The 17,653-nt window shown below is 31.4% G+C and overlaps 1 protein-coding gene across 1 annotated transcript; it reads right to left on the reverse strand.

The window, feature by feature from the left end:
* Positions 1 to 1,765: 1,765 nt before the first annotated feature.
* Positions 1,766 to 16,627, reverse strand: LOC143042811 (methionine adenosyltransferase 2 subunit beta-like). The gene is made up of 6 exons (XM_076215279.1): positions 16,587 to 16,627; positions 13,818 to 14,003; positions 12,636 to 12,750; positions 10,652 to 10,804; positions 9,446 to 9,639; positions 1,766 to 3,504 (listed from the first exon to the last, which is right to left on the reverse strand). Exons 1-6 carry the CDS (start codon positions 16,590 to 16,592, stop codon positions 3,250 to 3,252), a joined length of 909 nt encoding a protein of 302 aa, XP_076071394.1. The 5' UTR covers positions 16,593 to 16,627; the 3' UTR covers positions 1,766 to 3,249.
* Positions 16,628 to 17,653: the final 1,026 nt, after the last annotated feature.

A 17,653-nucleotide genomic window follows, 5' to 3' on the forward strand; every position in this document is an offset into this window, starting at 1 on the left:
TATAATCAAAAACCCTTCAGACAAGGATCATACAAAATGACCAAGTATTCATGTAATCAAAAACCCTTCAGACAAGGCTCATACATAATGACCAAGTATTCATATAATCAAAAACCCTTCAGACAAGGATCATACAAAATGACCAAGTATTCATGTAATCAAAAACCCTTCAGACAAGGCTCATACATAATGACCAAGTATTCATGTAATCAAAAACCCTTCAGACAAGGATCATACAAAATGACCAAGTATTCATGTAATCAAAAACCCTTCAGACAAGGCTCATACATAATGACCAAGTATTCATGTAATCAAAAACCCTTCAGACAAGGATCATACAAAATGACCAAGTATTCATGTAATCAAAAACCCTTCAGACAAGGATCATACAAAATGACCAAGTATTCATGTAATCAAAAACCCTTCAGACAAGGATCATACAAAATGACCAAGTATTCATGTAATCAAAAGCCCTTCAGACAAGGATCATATAAAAATGACCAAGTATTCATGTAATCAAAAACCCTTCAGACAAGGCTCATACATAATGACCAAGTATTCATATAATCAAAAACCCTTCAGACAAGGATCATACAAAATGACCAAGTATTCATGTAATCAAAAACCCTTCAGACAAGGCTCATACATAATGACCAAGTATTCATATAATCAAAAACCCTTCAGACAAGGATCATACAAAATGACCAAGTATTCATGTAATCAAAAACCCTTCAGACAAGGCTCATACATAATGACCAAGTATTCATGTAATCAAAAACCCTTCAGACAAGGATCATACAAAATGACCAAGTATTCATGTAATCAAAAACCCTTCAGACAAGGCTCATACATAATGACCAAGTATTCATGTAATCAAAAACCCTTCAGACAAGGCTCATACATAATGACCAAGTATTCATGTAATCAAAAACCCTTCAGACAAGGATCATACAAAATGACCAAGTATTCATGTAATCAAAAACCCTTCAGACAAGGCTCATACAAAATGACCAAGTATTCATGTAATCAAAAACCCTTCAGACAAGGATCATACAAAATGACCAAGTATTCATGTAATCAAAAACCCTTCAGACAAGGCTTATATATAATGACCAAGTATTCATGTAATCAAAAACCCTTCAGACAAGGATCATACAAAATGACCAAGTATTCATGTAATCAAAAACCCTTCAGACAAGGCTTATACAAAATGACCAAGTATTCATGTAATCAAAAACCCTTCAGACAAGGCTTATACAAAATGACCAAGTATTCATGTAATCAAAAACCCTTCAGACAAGGATCATACAAAATGACCAAGTATTCATGTAATCAAAAACCCTTCAGACAAGGCTCATACATAATGACCAAGTATTCATGTAATCAAAAACCCTTCAGACAAGGATCATACAAAATGACCAAGTATTCATGTAATCAAAAACCCTTCAGACAAGGCTCATACATAATGACCAAGTATTCATGTAATCAAAAACCCTTCAGACAAGGATCATACAAAATGACCAAGTATTCATGTAATCAAAAACCCTTCAGACAAGGATCATACAAAATGACCAAGTATTCATGTAATCAAAAGCCCGTCAGACAAGGCTTATACATAATAAATGACGCACTGCATTGTTATTTTAACATGACAAGGAGCGAATAAAAGCATAAACATAAACACACTAAAAACAATTATGACACATTGGAACTTTATTTTCATAAAAAATATCAATAAAAGAAAATAAAGCAAACTAAAAGTAATATCTTTAACATAATTTAAACCCCATTTACAAACGACTGATTGATACCATCATGATCAATTTCATTTCTACCTTAAAAAAAATTGTCTAATAAGACAAAATGCTAACAAATAATAAAGCAACAAACATAATTAATGAATCACAAATGACCAATTACCAATAACTTGATTTTGTAATAATATTTTAAAAAAAAGCAACATAAAGGACAAAAGACTGATAAAACAGAACAAATATTCTTGAAACAAGTTTAATAAAAAGTTGAATTAAAATCAAATTTAATAATTAATAAAAGCATTTCTATTGACATTCCCATTCACTGATCTTCAAACACTTCATCATTTTTTCTAGAATTTCCATAACTCTTTTTTTCAACAACATGGTTTTTTGTGAACAACTATACATTGATTAACAAATTTGTTTTTCAAACTTCCATGAATAAAACAAAAATGTGTATTGTCAAAAAATATGTCAAACAAGGATTTTATTTATCAAATGAATGTAATACTTTTCTATGCATAAATTGTTTTGAAGTCTACTGAAAAGTGTGTAGTGTCAAAAAATATGTCAAACAAGGATTTTATTTATCAAATGAATGTAATAATTTTTTAAGCATAAATTGTTTTGAAGTCTACTGAAAAGTGTGTATTGTCAAAAAATATGTCAAACAAGGATTTATTTATCAAATGAATGTAATAATCTTTTAAGCATAAATTGTTTTGAAGTCTACTGAAAAGTGTGTATTGTCAAAAAATATTTCAAACAAGGATTTTATTTATCAAATGAATGTAATAATTTTCTAAACATAAATTGTTTTGAAGTCTACTGAAAAGGGGGGAAAAAACAGCAAAACATTTTTTTTTATATTCTATTTTGACAAACATTGTTTTAAAACCTTTAATATAATCTAATATTTGTTTCTAAGACTGACATTAATTGTGTATCAATCACTGATCTACAGTGGACAGTCTATATATATTTCACCAGTTTTGATTTAAAATTCTTATCTCAAATAATTGTTCATTGTCCTTGAATCTTAAAGACAATTAACAATTACATGTATATAAGATAAGAATATCTGATGCAGTCAGTTCTTTCATTAATTATTGCCATTTTAGAAAAATCTGCATACATATAAAATTGAGAATGGAAATGGGGAATGTGTCAAAGATACAACAACCCGACCAAATAAAAAACAACAGCAAAGGGTCACCAACAGGTCTTCAATGTAGCGAGAAATTCCCGCACCCGCAGGCGTCCTTCAGCTGGCCCCTAAACAAATATATACTAGTCCAGTGATAATGAACGCCATACTAATTTCCAAATTGTACACAAGAAACTAAAATTAAAATAATACAAGACTAACAAAGGCCAGAGGCTCCTGCATTAGATATTATTATGCGAGTTCTTATTTTTGAGATACCCACCCAGTGGCTTTATTCGCATAAAAAAAACCTTGCAATATTTTCTTATCAAAATAAAAGTAAAATCATGTTTTGTAATATGGCTTCAATACATCAAGAATCTTGCTTTTAAACTGGCTATTTTTTGCTATTCCTAGGTCTTTCAGTCTTTGACAACTTAGCTGAGAATTGAATGGTCTAGAGGCTCCAGGTGAAGGCTTTTTGTCAGGTTGAATATGTTCTGAAGGAAGACTGAAAACTTCTGCCATTACTAAAGCCATGTCATATTTAGTCATATTTTCTTCACCACTCCAATGGTATACCCCTTTTATACTATTATCCTATGAAAAAGAAAAAAATCAAATATTGAAACAAATTTAAAAAATCAGATATTATTTTAATGACAGTTCCATCTTGAATTGGTTTATAATAATTTTTAATTACAATTTGTAGAGGACAAGAATGTTTCAAGTGTAAACATGGTAAAAAGTTATTACTGGTATGATTATATTAGATATGTGGTTTCATTGCCTATGATTCAACTATCTACCTGATTCCAAATCCAATGAACTTATGTGCTGTAACTACAAGTTATTGTAATGCCCTGAACAATGAGTAAACTCATACAATAGAGTAAGCTATATATATATTAGAGGTCCTAATCATATATCACATGACAACATCAGTTCATCTCACATGACATATGTTTCTAGTATTACCTGTATTAGTATTATGCTACTGATAAACTTTTAGAAAGTACCAAAAAAAAAACATTTGAGAGTATCGAAAATGTAAAGAAAACCTGAACAGAAATGCTTAAAAATTGCAAATTGAAAATTGAAAGACAATGTACAATTATGGCCCGTTGAAAAGGTGAATATCCAAAATTGTCAGCACAAGAAGGTTATTTCAATGAGGGTGCAGCCCGAGGTTAAATAACTTTTAAGTGTTGACAATTTTGGATATTCATAGATTCTAAGGGGCCACAATTGTTTTATTATACCGAACTAACAGTGGAAGGGTCTTTTGAACACTTACTATATGTTTTACATATCAAACACAAGCTGAAATAGCTCAGGAAAATACATGTTATGTTTGTGTTCTTCCTCTGATGTACAACAAAGGTAGAATCTTTCTGTAAAATATAAATGGCCCTGAAAAGAACCGTTTTTAAGAGATATCATCGGTTGCTGGCACTCTAATCATTTCAAATGCGTTATTTCCCCGTCTTTCGATGGGCTGTCAGTTTAAAGTGGACGCTGCCATCTTGTTTATTTACGTCTGTGACGTAATTTTCATGGAAGGTTATTCTGGATGGTGTAAATCTTAAGGGTTATTCGTCCTCCCTTGCAATTCAATGAAAATTATCCGAAATTATTCCATGTCACGTGATAAGTTGTAATCAAATAGAATTGTTTATAATATATGAAAGGTATAATAATATTAAACATAAAACCTTTGTCCCTCACTCCTGTGGAATTGATTAAAAAAAATCACCACAGTCATTACTATAATTATAGAAAATAATCTCACAATGAAAGAACCATAATGCCAAGAACAGTGTAGTATTTTTACCATTAAGACAAAATGCCAATAGCTGATACAATGTTATGCCTTGCTAAAAGATGTTGTCTAACACCCAAATGTTTTCCTTTTTAACCTTGTCTATGGCCTATACTCAATGTCTTCTCAAAACCTTTTATCTAAAATTATAGAAATTTTAATACAAATTTTTCTATCAAAATTGTCCAAAAAATGTGCAGAAATTTTTTTGTTTGTTTGTTACCAGAGCAATAAAAGCAAAACCTCTCTCCTCTGTCGTGTATATCAAAATTGTGAATCAGTCAAAACACCAAGAACCAAATCAGTGAAAACATTTATTAAAAAATATAACATTTGATGAAAACTGTGCAAAAAACACATGGAATAAAATCAGTGAAAAGTTTTATTAAAAATATAATATTTGATGAAAACTGTGCAAGAAACAATGCCACTGTGAATTGTATTTCACCTCCAGCTGTGAGTTGTCCATTGTTGAAGCCATTTCCTTTCCTTCACAAGAATTTTCAGCATGAGAATCCATTCCCACTTGTTTATCACTTTTGGTTGTTTCCATTGTCTTCACAAAATATTCTTCTAACTGTTTCGCCATTTTATAAATCTCAGTATCTGGTTCACTATATAGATAGCAGTTCTGATATAGAAGACGCATGTCATCACTAAATTCATCTACTGATTTGTATAGACAACATTCCAAATTATTCTGAAAAAAACCATGTTCAACATGTAAATAAAATAAATAGTTCTAATGTCCTACTCATAGCACACATTTTATCTATCCAAGGTAACGAGGTCAGGGTAACAATAAAAAAAAACGCTTTTAATTTGTTTAAACATTTTATTAATATATTCAAAGAAATCAAGGCTTCAAAACAAACACAATGTGACTTTCATTTTAATCTAAATTTCGAAGGGGCATAACTTGTTAAAATTAACTAATCAGAACTCATTTTCGAATGTATCAAAGACATTGCTGGCATAAACCTATGATATAACTTCAAAAAAATCTGGCTAGAATTGGACACATGAGAGTAATAACAATGCAATTTATACATAATCAATATTTTCAAGGGGCATAACTCTTTTTTAAAAATAACTAATGGATACTGATTTTGAACTCTTGAAGAACATTGATGAGATAAACCTATAAACCTTAATTTCATAAAAATTTGGCAGGAATTGTTCACATTACATGCATTAGAGTTGTCGTTTGTTTATGTAATATATACGTGTTTCTCGTTTCTCGTTTTGTTAATATAGATTAGACCGTTGGTTTTCCCGTTTGAATGGTTTTACACTAGTAATTTTGGGGCCCTTTATAGCTTGTTGTTCGGTGTGAGCTAAGGCTCCGTGTTGAAGGCCGTACTTTAACCTATAATGGTTTACTTTTTAAATTGTTATTTGTATGGAGAGTTGTCTCATTGGCACTCACACCACATCTTCCTATATCTATTAGAGTGCTTATAAGGCAATTTTACACAAAATTAATATTTACAGGGGGTGTAACTCTTTTGAAAATTATTTATCAGCACTGATTTTCAAATTCTTCCAAGGCATAACTAATATAAACCTATGATTTAAGTTTTCTAAAAATCTGGCAAGAATTATACAAATGAGAGTACTTACAATGCAATTTTCAATATAATAAAAAATAAAATTGAGAATGGAAATGGGGAATGTGTCAAAGAGACAACAACCCGACCAAATAAAAAACAACAGCGGAGGGTCACCATTAGGTGTCCATTAGGTAATAATTCTTATAAAAAAAAAATAGATCAGCACTGATTTCCAAACTCTTCATAGACATTGCTAATATAAACCTATGATATAAGTTTCATAAAAATTATGAACGATACACTTGAGAGCACTAACAGGATCGGACAGACAGTCTTCAGTATGCCATAATTTGTTACGTAAACAAGCATATAAAAACAAATTATGTTGTACAAAGCCTCAAAACTCTTTATTTCCCTATATTCTCATTAAAGCACTTGCTTGTGATTATTACTCTCACCTTTATTGTACTGAGGTCCATTGGTTTCTTGACTAGCTCAAAGTAATCATAGAGGCCTAATGCAATTGGGTCCACTGGTTGGTAGAATGGCCACATATAACTCTAAAATATACAACAAAATGTGTAACTAACTATTACCTCATTGCTAACAAAACACTATACTGAGAAAAAAAAATGAAAATGTTACAGATCTGTTTATTTTTTTTTGTGAAAACATTGTTTAAGTGTAAAACAAAATATTGTTTGTTGAATTGCATTGTAAGAAAAATTAGAGGTAATATTCTTGACCTGAATTATGTAATGTTATAACATTTTATCAATTAAAAAAAAAACAATATGATGCATAAATTTTTTTTTTTTTATATATTTCATAATGTTCATATTCATATTTAACATTTAGCAATAAAGTATCAGCTCTTTTTAAACTTACTTACTTAATATGTAAAATTAGTACATTCTTTATAAATACAATGTATTTAAATTAATTAATTTAAAATCAAATTATTACCTGATTTTGTTCACTCAATAAGTCATCTACCAACTTCATACAGTTTTCCAAGTCTACATCTTGAATTTTGAGTTCAAACCTCTGATTCTAAAATAAACGTGGTTTGCTTAAAATGTCCTCTGCATTTCTGCTCCTGAGAAAGTGTTCCCTTTTCCAGTGTGCTATTTAGTGCATTGAAGTATCCCAGATCCTGGAAGATTCTTAACAGGTTGAAAAAGACTTGAGTAGACTTTAATGCTGATTCTCCAACTTTGATTGTGGCCCTGATAATCTGATACCACTCTCATCGTTAACTGTGATTTGCACACTGTAGCATGACGTCCCCACATCCAACTGTGAGTTGTGCAATTTATCATGACATCTCCATCTCCACCTGTGATTTGTGCACTGTCGCATGACATTTCCACCTCCACCTGTGATTTGTGCACTGTAGCATGACATCTCCACCTCCACCTGTGATTTGTGCACTGTAGCATGACATCTCCACCTCCACCTGTGATTTGTGCACTGTAGCATGACATCACCACCTCCACCTGTGATTTGTGCACTGTAGCATGACATCTCCACCTCCAACTAGTGTGATTTGTGCCCTATAGCATGACGTCTCCGCCCCCATAATTTGTGCACTGCAACATTAGGCTTCCATCTCCAAATCTGATTTGTGCACTGTAGCATGACATCTCCAAATTTAACTGTGATAGGTGCACTGTAGCATGACGTCTCCACCCCTAACTTTGATTTGTGCACTGTAGCATGACATCTCCAAAGGAGTAAGTTCGGTAAGTGCCATATTTGGCCCCAATTATAAAGTTCATGATTACAAGACAATAATTGTTTTAAGTTGCCTTAAAGACATGAGAAAAAGTTAAACAGAGCTGTTTTTGTGAAAGTTTAATTCTAACACAACGATTTTTACATTCCAAAACGGTCAAGATAAGGGATTTTGGTTAAATTTGACAAAATCAGCGGGATTTCAACCAAATAAAGGACCAGGAAACATAGAGCGCAGGCGTCACCAAGCTTAATATTCAAATAAGACATGTTAAATGTCTTCACAAACATTATTTTAAAAGATCTTTGTTGTCGACATATGCGCTCTATGTTTCCTGTCAAATAATCTTTGGAAATTTACCCCTTTTCATTGATTTTTTCGTGAAAAATCAATATGAGTACAACTTGTGACGTCATAATGAAACGCAGAAACGTAAAATTTTAAACAAAATGGTTTATATCCTATCTAGTCAATGTATTAGCTATAATTTATCGTGATATTCGTCAATAAATCCGAATTTGAAATTTACGCTAAAAAAGTGGGCCATTTTAGGACCTTATCGAACATACTCCTTTAACTGTGATATGTGCACTGTAGCATGACGTCTCCACCCCTAACTCTGATTTGTGCACTGTAGGCTAGCATGACATCTCCACTTCCAACTATGATTAATGCACTGACGCATGACGTCTTAACCTTTAACTGTGATTTGTGCACTGTCATGACTGTAGTATGATGCATGTGAATTGATATAAGATATTGTCTTCAAATCAAAATTTTCACTACCCCTCTAGTTTTTTCAAATACTACCAACCAGTGGACCCAATAACTTGCTCCAATGATTCATAGACCAACATTTATCATACATTATACTATAAAATCTTTTTGGATTCTTACATTCATTTACTTAGTTGTATAAAATTTCTAAAACATCAGAAGTTTCATTAGTGCAAATATGTTTGGCTCTAAATAATTAATCATACCATAAAATAAAGACATGAGAAATTTGAAGCCAGATAAACTGCATTGCAAATTTGATTTAAAATCAAAAAAGAAAGAGTTGTTTTTTGTATGCAATTGATGAAATGTTGCACAGACTTCTCAGCAAGAATCAAACAACTTAAAATACTTGTAAGTCATGCCCCTTCAAGTAACACTTATTCAATTATTGATTATTAGTTGTGAAAATAGTCATAGAGCTGTAATTAAATATTAAATGAACATTCAATGGTATTTTTGAACATGGTGTATATATAATACCAATACCAAATTGTTTATTATAGTGACATGTGTTTTATGACAATATACAATATTTTAATAAGCAGTTGTAATTACATGTATCAACACCCGGCCCTTTGGACCTATAAGTCACTTTAAACATTTATACATAAAAAATAATAATCATAGTGTATAATTGCAGGAGCTTACCATGATCCTTTTATCTGCTAACTGTCTTATCACATATGCTATGTCATCACAGTGAGTTGGAAAACGTCTTTCATAATCTGACATAGGACATGGTTTAGATGAGTCCGTAACCTTCGAAAATAGTGTAGTCACTGCACTCTCATCCAAGTACTCAATATCTCCATACAGAATAGGCACTCTTAATATTGAATTATCTACAAACAAAACGCAATGATATTGGTTATTTCTTATTGTCACAAAATTAGAGTTGGAGTTACTGCCCTTTGCCCAATCTTTCATAAATCGGTTACAATAAACTTGCTTTTCTGACTACTAGATTTCAGAGGGGCAACAAATACTAGAAGGTTTTTATTTGTTTTAGCCTTGGGTTTTTTAACACATATATATCTATTTAGGATCTTCTATTGATCAAACTTGGCTATACCACATTTATCAAATGGTAAGTCAAATAAGAAAAGCAACCAGTTGGCCCTGCAAGATTGATCCAAGGGAAATAACTCCATCTTCTACTTCATCAGTCAGAAACTGTCAAGGGACTATTGCACTAACCTAAGCATAGCATTATGTGTTACATATTTGTTTTTCCTTCATTGTTTTGTACAAAAATTAGGCCGTTAGTTCTCTCGTTTGAATCATTTTACCTTGTCATTTTGGGGCCTTTAATAGCTGACTATGTGGTTTAGGCTTTACTTATTGTTGAAGGCCGTATGGTGACCTATACTAGTTGTTAATTTCTGTGTCATTGTGGTCTCTTGTGGAGAGTTGTCTCATTGGCAATCATACCCCATCTTCTTTTTTACATATAGAAGAATATTGTATATTTGTCACCTCATTAATCGTACAGATAGCTTTTAATGATGAAATACTAGTTGGATGTGTTATCCTTGGCTGCTATCTGTGATGGCCAACTGGTTGATTTTCTTTTTTTTTTACAAACCAATTTTAAAACATGTGGTTCTTTAAATCTTTTTAAATCTGACCAAATTTTAAACATATTAATTGGCAGTTTTTTAAAACTTCATTGCTAAGCAATTTTTGCAAATATCAATCAATACCAATTTGGTTGGATACTATCTTCTTTTTCAAAAACTATATTCAGGTCTATTAAAATTAGCATGAAACCCAACTCCATGTAAAAAAGAGATATTTTTTCACAATTTTCTGACAGAATCAAATAACATATTCATATAAAAATAAAATGTCTACCTTGACTAACCTCCATTGTGACCTTTTCACCTTCAAATTTACTTTGTCCGTATTTGTTAAGTGGATTAGGTATAGCATCTTCCTTATATGGAGGTGACGACCCTTCAAACACGTAATCTGTACTAATATATAATACCCATGCACCAACAGCAGCTAAAAAAATAAATGTTTTATCAATAAATATCAGAATAAATCAGCTAGAAACACTTAAAAGTGGTACCAAACACTTTGACTAAAAGCGATTTGGCTCATTTAAATTTCATCAAATTTTGCAACAATATCTACTTTCACCCCTTGAGCATGAGCAGGAAAATCTTGTACCACACACTTTTTCGGAAAAATTTCATTGGGTACAAAGCAGCTTGGCGGGAATTTCTCGCTACATTGAAGACCTGTTGGTGACCTTCTGCTGTTGTTTTTTTCTATGGTAGGGTTGTTGTCTCTTTGGCACATTCCCCATTTCCATTCTCAATTTTATTAGTTTTGATCATTGAGAAGCTTTAAAATATTTCCTCAACAATGTGATTAAAACATTTAGCTGAGACAGAAGGAGTTATCTCCCTGTTGTGCTATATCTGACTATTCTTTGAAGGGAAATCTTCTTTAAAAATACCTTTAATAAGTTCAAGTGTTAATCTGATCAAATTTATACAAATTTTGTCAAGTTATTTATTAATAAATGAATTATTGTGGATTCATTATTTTCTGTGGATTTCATCGGTATAGATTAAGATGGTACCCAACACTTTAACTAAAATAAATTTGGCTCGTTTCATTTTCATAAAATTTTGACAAAGTATTTACTTTGACCCTTTGACAAAAATATAAAAATTTCAAAAATTTTGAACCAACCGTTTTATCAGAAAAATTACACTGGTTATATAGCAGTTTAACAAACCCTTATTTTGATCATTGAGAAGCTTAATATTCCCTTAACAACATCATGTAATTAGAACGTTTAGCTGATTTTACCGAGTTACCTCCCTGTAGTGTTAGGTACCACCTTAACTAGGAATTAAAATAATTCATTGAATTACCAAATTTCTGTAAGCTTGTATGCAGACTTTGGCAAAACCACAAAATAAAAAATCAACAAAATGCATGTTTCCTCAATCCACTAATATTGGTAACAAGGAAAACAAATGAATCTACAGCAATTAATAAAGAAATCCATTTAGGAAGTAATTGAGTTTTCTCATGTGGGTTGTTTTTGTGTATCAATGATTGATTTAATTTATTCGCCATGCACTTCTTTTTACAACTTTTGTAATTCATGTTCAGAATTATTGTGTGCATTTATTATTGCGATTTTGTCATTTTAGACTAAAATGCAATTTTAATTTTTGCGATATTGAGAAAAATCCTATTTAATTCAAATATGAAAAAATCAAAATGAGAGTTTAAATTATTGCTATCATAACGTACCCTGGTACATTTTTCGCAATAAAAAAAGAACTAGCAATAATTTCTTAATGAACAGTAATTCTTGTCTTAATTTAAGCATGATAAGTATGGACAAATACACATATAAATTTGTTTTAATTTAGATTTGACCAATATGAAAAGATGTGGAATGAGTGCCAATGAGACAACTCTCCATCCAAGTCATAATAAGTAAAAAGTCAACCATTATACATGTAGCTCAATGTTACGGCCTTCAACTAGGAGCCTAAGCTGACACCGAACAGATTGCTAAAGATCCTTATGTTCTAGACTAAGTACTAAGACTAACTTTGAATTTTTTTGAAAAACTAAGGATTTTCTTCTCCCCAGGCATAGTTTACCTTAGCCCTATTTTGCACAACCTTTTGGAATTTTGGGTCCCCATGAGCAATGCTCTTTAACCTTATACTTGTTTGACGTTCTTACTATTTTCATCTGAAATCACTAGTGAGTCTTATGTAGACGAAATGCTCGTCTGGCGTATTAATTATAATCCTGGTACCTGATAACTATTTAGCTTTATGCGTATAAGAAAATATACCTGCATTCTGACAGATAACTTTGGTAGCTGATACATTCAGTTGTTGGGTTGCTTCTGGTTTCTTTTCTACAGCATCTGGCTTCCTCTCAGCAGCAGAATGTATAACTACTGATGGCTGTTATAATATATGAACTTACATTACAATATATATAAAGTGCAAAAAATAAGGAGATGTGATATGATTGTCAATGAGAAAACAGTGAAACTTCTCATATTTTAAGACATAAGGACCCTGGCATTATACAATGTGGACAATTTAAATGAAAAAAAACAGCCTGATTTATGCTAAAGACTTAGGTCTTTCAGATGTACAGAAGGACAAAGTTAACACTTTATGAACATTCTGCTATGGCGGGGCATAAAAACACATTGACTTCCCATCTTAAAGTACTCACATGTATTATGACTAAGCATTTCACCTTTCATTTTAAACTACCAAAATGTATTCTAAATAAGTTGGTATTCAAAGCTATTAATAGGAACTATTTTGTTGTAAATATGTACTACATAAATATTCCAGTGTGTTCTTTTTAAGAAAGCCAGTTTTGTCGGGACATATTACAATCCCCTTCCCTTTCATGAATGTGACCTACCGAATTAGACTATTTACTGGACTTGTTATAACATGAGCAACACATTGGGTGCCACTTGTGGAGCAGAATCTGCTTACCCTTCCGCAGCACCTGAGATCAACCCCAGTTTTTGGTGGGGTTCCTGTTGCTTATTCTTAAGTTTTCTATATTGTGTCATGTGTACTATTGTTTGTCTGTTTGTCTTTTTCACTTTTAGCCATGGCGTTGTCAGTTCATTTTCGATTTATGAGTTTGACTGCCCCTCTGGTATCTTTTATCCATCTTTTGCATATTCAAAAGTCTAACCAGATTATTTTTTCAAAAAAATTCAACTCGCGCCAGTGCTAGGAGCTGTATCATATATACTTGCAGTGATGTAAGGTTTTTTTTTTATGCTTCATGATGAAAGCCAGGCCTCACTGTGACTATGAGATGAAGAACAATGTGCAATGACAGAGATGTTCCTTTGTTTTTATATGTTTTTTTGCTCTTCATATACTGATTTTATGTCTTAGATGGATACCCATGCATATATACTTGTTTTTCTATTATATCCCTATCCCCTAATTAGAAATTTTAAGGCAATTATTCCCAGGACAAACACACTTACATTGAACTCCTTCATCACAGTTTTTACTTCCTCATCTTTTGTAATGTCACACTTCCTTAACTTTCCTGTGCACCTACTGAATGCCAAACCCAAAACTTCCCATGATCCTTCATTCACAAATTCCTTGTACACAGCTCGACCTAATAATCCAGATGCTCCAGTGATTAAAACTTTCTTAGACATAACCTGAAAAGAAAAAAAATACAGTTATGATACAGTTATGAATAAGATATTCTTTGTTATTCTTTATCGATATTGTCCTTTATGAACATGATAAATGGTATTTTGAATAAAACAGCGTTGTGTAAACCAATTAAGTTGGTTCACAGTATTCACCTAGTGACCTACAGACTTTTAAAAAACTGATATTCACTCTGTCTGTTGGTCTCTTAACCACATATTTACTAAATCAAAAGACAAATTAATTTCTGTTATTTTTTTTATTGAAAAATTGATGAACTTACATATACATGATATATTTGGCATTTGGTGACTATACTCATTTTCATCAATGAAGTTTTTGGCCATGACAAATTAGGTAAGCAGAATGCAATTATGATGTGTTTTATAGAGCAAAAACTTTCAATTATTCACCATCACTATGTAAAACTAAATCGTTCACTTACAACAGAATATCTTCTTTTCAATTTTTCACAATTGGTATTGAAACTTACAATAAATGACCCCTCTCTTTTGGTTTACAACTACTGCTTATATTAAAGTAGGACTGAGTGTCCGACTGACTGATGTGTAAAAGTATTTTGGATAGTATGTACAAAAATACTGAAACGTATTTACTAATCCCCTGATTATATGTACTTATAAAATAGATGAAGGTATTATTAACAGGATGTCATTATCAAGTAATCCAGACAAACACTGATAAGATTAATAATCTTGTTTAATAAGATATAAATACAACACAATAAAAGATATAGATATTATATATATATGTAATAAGTACAACATAATAAAATCGAACTTGTTTTTTTGTCATTTCTGAGTACAAATGTACATGAATAAAGTAAACTCCCTGTCATCTTAAAAGATGACCATTATATCCAAAAACATACATATTTGTATCCATATGATGAGTTAAGCCTTTTTCAACTGATTTTTATAGTTTGTTCTTATGTTGTACTAGTGTTTCACCACTGTCCCAAGTTAGGGGAGGGTTGATATCCTGCTAACATGTTTAACCCTGCCACTTATACAATGATATATGCCTGTCCCAAGTCGGGAGCCTGTAATTCAGTGGTTGTCGTTAGTTGCTACCTTAGTTTGCTATTAAAAAGTATTGAAATGTGCATTGTTATTAAATGTAATATCAGTATTTAGTTCAAATATAATCTTAAATCATTCCTAATTCTATCTTATTCATTCAAATGTGACGTCATTTTTTATTTTTTGATGATCTGTTTTACAAATTCAAATGTGACGTCATTTTTTTTGTCATTTTTTGCAATTTCAAATATGACGTCACTTGGTGTTGAGGTTTTGACTTATTTGGATGTGTCTATTTTTTGTGTTGCATTTTGTTGGGTTATGTAATGTATTTCGGTTGTTTCCTGTAATTAGTTAATACTTCAGTTTTATCATGTATATCTTTTGTATAGTCATTTTGTTTGCAAGTATAAATTATTCTAAATAATAGGGATGTTCTGGTACCTAACAGAAAACCCTGGCCTTTTAGGCACAACTTTTTTGAACTTTTGGTCCTCGATGCTGTTCAACTTTGTACTTGTTTCGGCTTTCAAACTTTTGTATCTGGGTGTCACTAGTAAGTCTTGTACGGACAAAATGCACTTCTGGCGTATTAAAATTTTAAACTTGTTGCCTTTTGTTAGCTATTAATTATTCGTGTGTTTCTTTGTCAATTGTGTTCTATTTATTTATATTGTAGTCCTGTAATGTTGTGTTGTCATTTTAATGTTATATTTCACATGGCCCTAAAATAGGGAGGTTTGGCATGCGACAAAACCTGGTTCAACCCATCATTTTTTCCTTTAAAAATGTCCTGTACCAAGTCAAGAATATGGCCAATGTTATATTATAGTTCGTGTCTGTGTGTGTTACATTTTAACGTTGTGTTTCCGTTGTGTCATTTGTTTTCTCTTATTTTTGAGTGTTAATTCACATTACTATGTCACGGTACTTTTCTATCCCAAATTCATGTATTTGGTATTGATGTTATATTTGTTATTCTCATCGAATTTTGTCTAATGCTTAGTCTGTTTCTGTCAGTGTTCTCCCCAGGCTGTTTAAGCGTCGCTGTACCGTAATGCTAAATTTTCTTCCTGTGACGCTATAATAATTTCCGTGACTTCTTTAAGTCAAAAACAAAAATCAACTTGTTTATATGTCTGAGCTCTGACTGCTTAAAATTAAAATTTTAAATCTATCAACATCTGCCCCACTTGTATATATATATTTGATCAATAAGCAAAAAATAATTTTACAATTGGAAATTTTAAGATTGGAAAGAAAAAAACAATGTTATATTACATACAACATGATATATATATGCCTATATAGTTCAACAACAAGTACTTATATTATTACCTACGAATGTCATGAATGTTACATATATAAGTAATCAATTTCTATATTAGCCATGATTTATAGTTATCTGACACACTGTCAATGTCTTTACACAAAAAGAATATATTTCAGAACTTACGAAGTCATTCAAATCTAATAAATTAACTTATAAATATATTAAGTATTAAATGTATTAATCTGCAAATAAAACTATTCTTTATCACTAACCGGCATGTAAGCTGCAAACTTCCTACTGACCTCAACAGTTATAAGATAATTTTTTGTAGACTTATAACCTTGATATTTGTTCATAAAGATGACAATTTTATCTATAATACTAGCAATCCAGGGCAGATTTTGTTTAAGGAGTTCCCTTAACATGCTTAATAATCATGTAAATAATCACATTGAATCATACATTTTGAACATATATATATAAATACATTTAAAATGTGTAGCTATGAAAAAAATAAATAAATAAAGACCATGAAGACTTGAAGTCTTTACTAATGTGTTAATAAATTAAATAATAAAGATTTGACATTTTGATTATTTATCAATAATATCTGTTCAACATGCATTGACATGTTCAATGTAAAGGACGTATTGAATAGTTGGTGACCTAAATGACAGTCAATGTACATGATGTATATTTAGAATGAATATCTGTATATTCATTGATATTGTCATGATTAATGTAAAAATATGGTCAATATGCAAGCTGTTGCATAAAACTATTGACATAAAAATATTTACTGCAAGATGAACCTTTCAGTACTTTTAAAGATTTTATTGATCATTTCCTGAGTTTCAGATGTATCATGAGTATATGTTATAATGGGCATGATGGGTATAGGCTAATTTTGATCAAATTCATTGTTTCAACTGTATGTCATATATAGGCCAATTTTGTCCAAAATTACATATAATGACATAGTTGAAAGGTCCAAAATAAAAGCCTTCACTGGAAGTTACAGTCTCAAACATGTTATACAAAAAGAAGATGTGGTATGATTGCCAATGAGACAACTGTCCACAAGAGACCAAAATGACACAGACATTAACAACTATAGGTCACCATACGGCCTTCAACAATGAGCAAAGTTCATACCGCATAGTCAGCTATAAAAGGCCCCATTATGACGATGTAAAACAATTCAAACGAGAAAACTAATGGCCTTATTTATTTTAACAAATGAACGAAAAACAAATATATATGTAACACATAACAAACGACAACCACTGAATTACAGGCTCCTGACTTGCAATTGGGACAGGCATATATATATAATACA

The sequence above is a fragment of the Mytilus galloprovincialis genome, chromosome 8 (assembly GCF_965363235.1).
Source record: "Mytilus galloprovincialis chromosome 8, xbMytGall1.hap1.1, whole genome shotgun sequence".
NCBI lineage: Eukaryota > Metazoa > Mollusca > Bivalvia > Mytilida > Mytilidae > Mytilus > Mytilus galloprovincialis.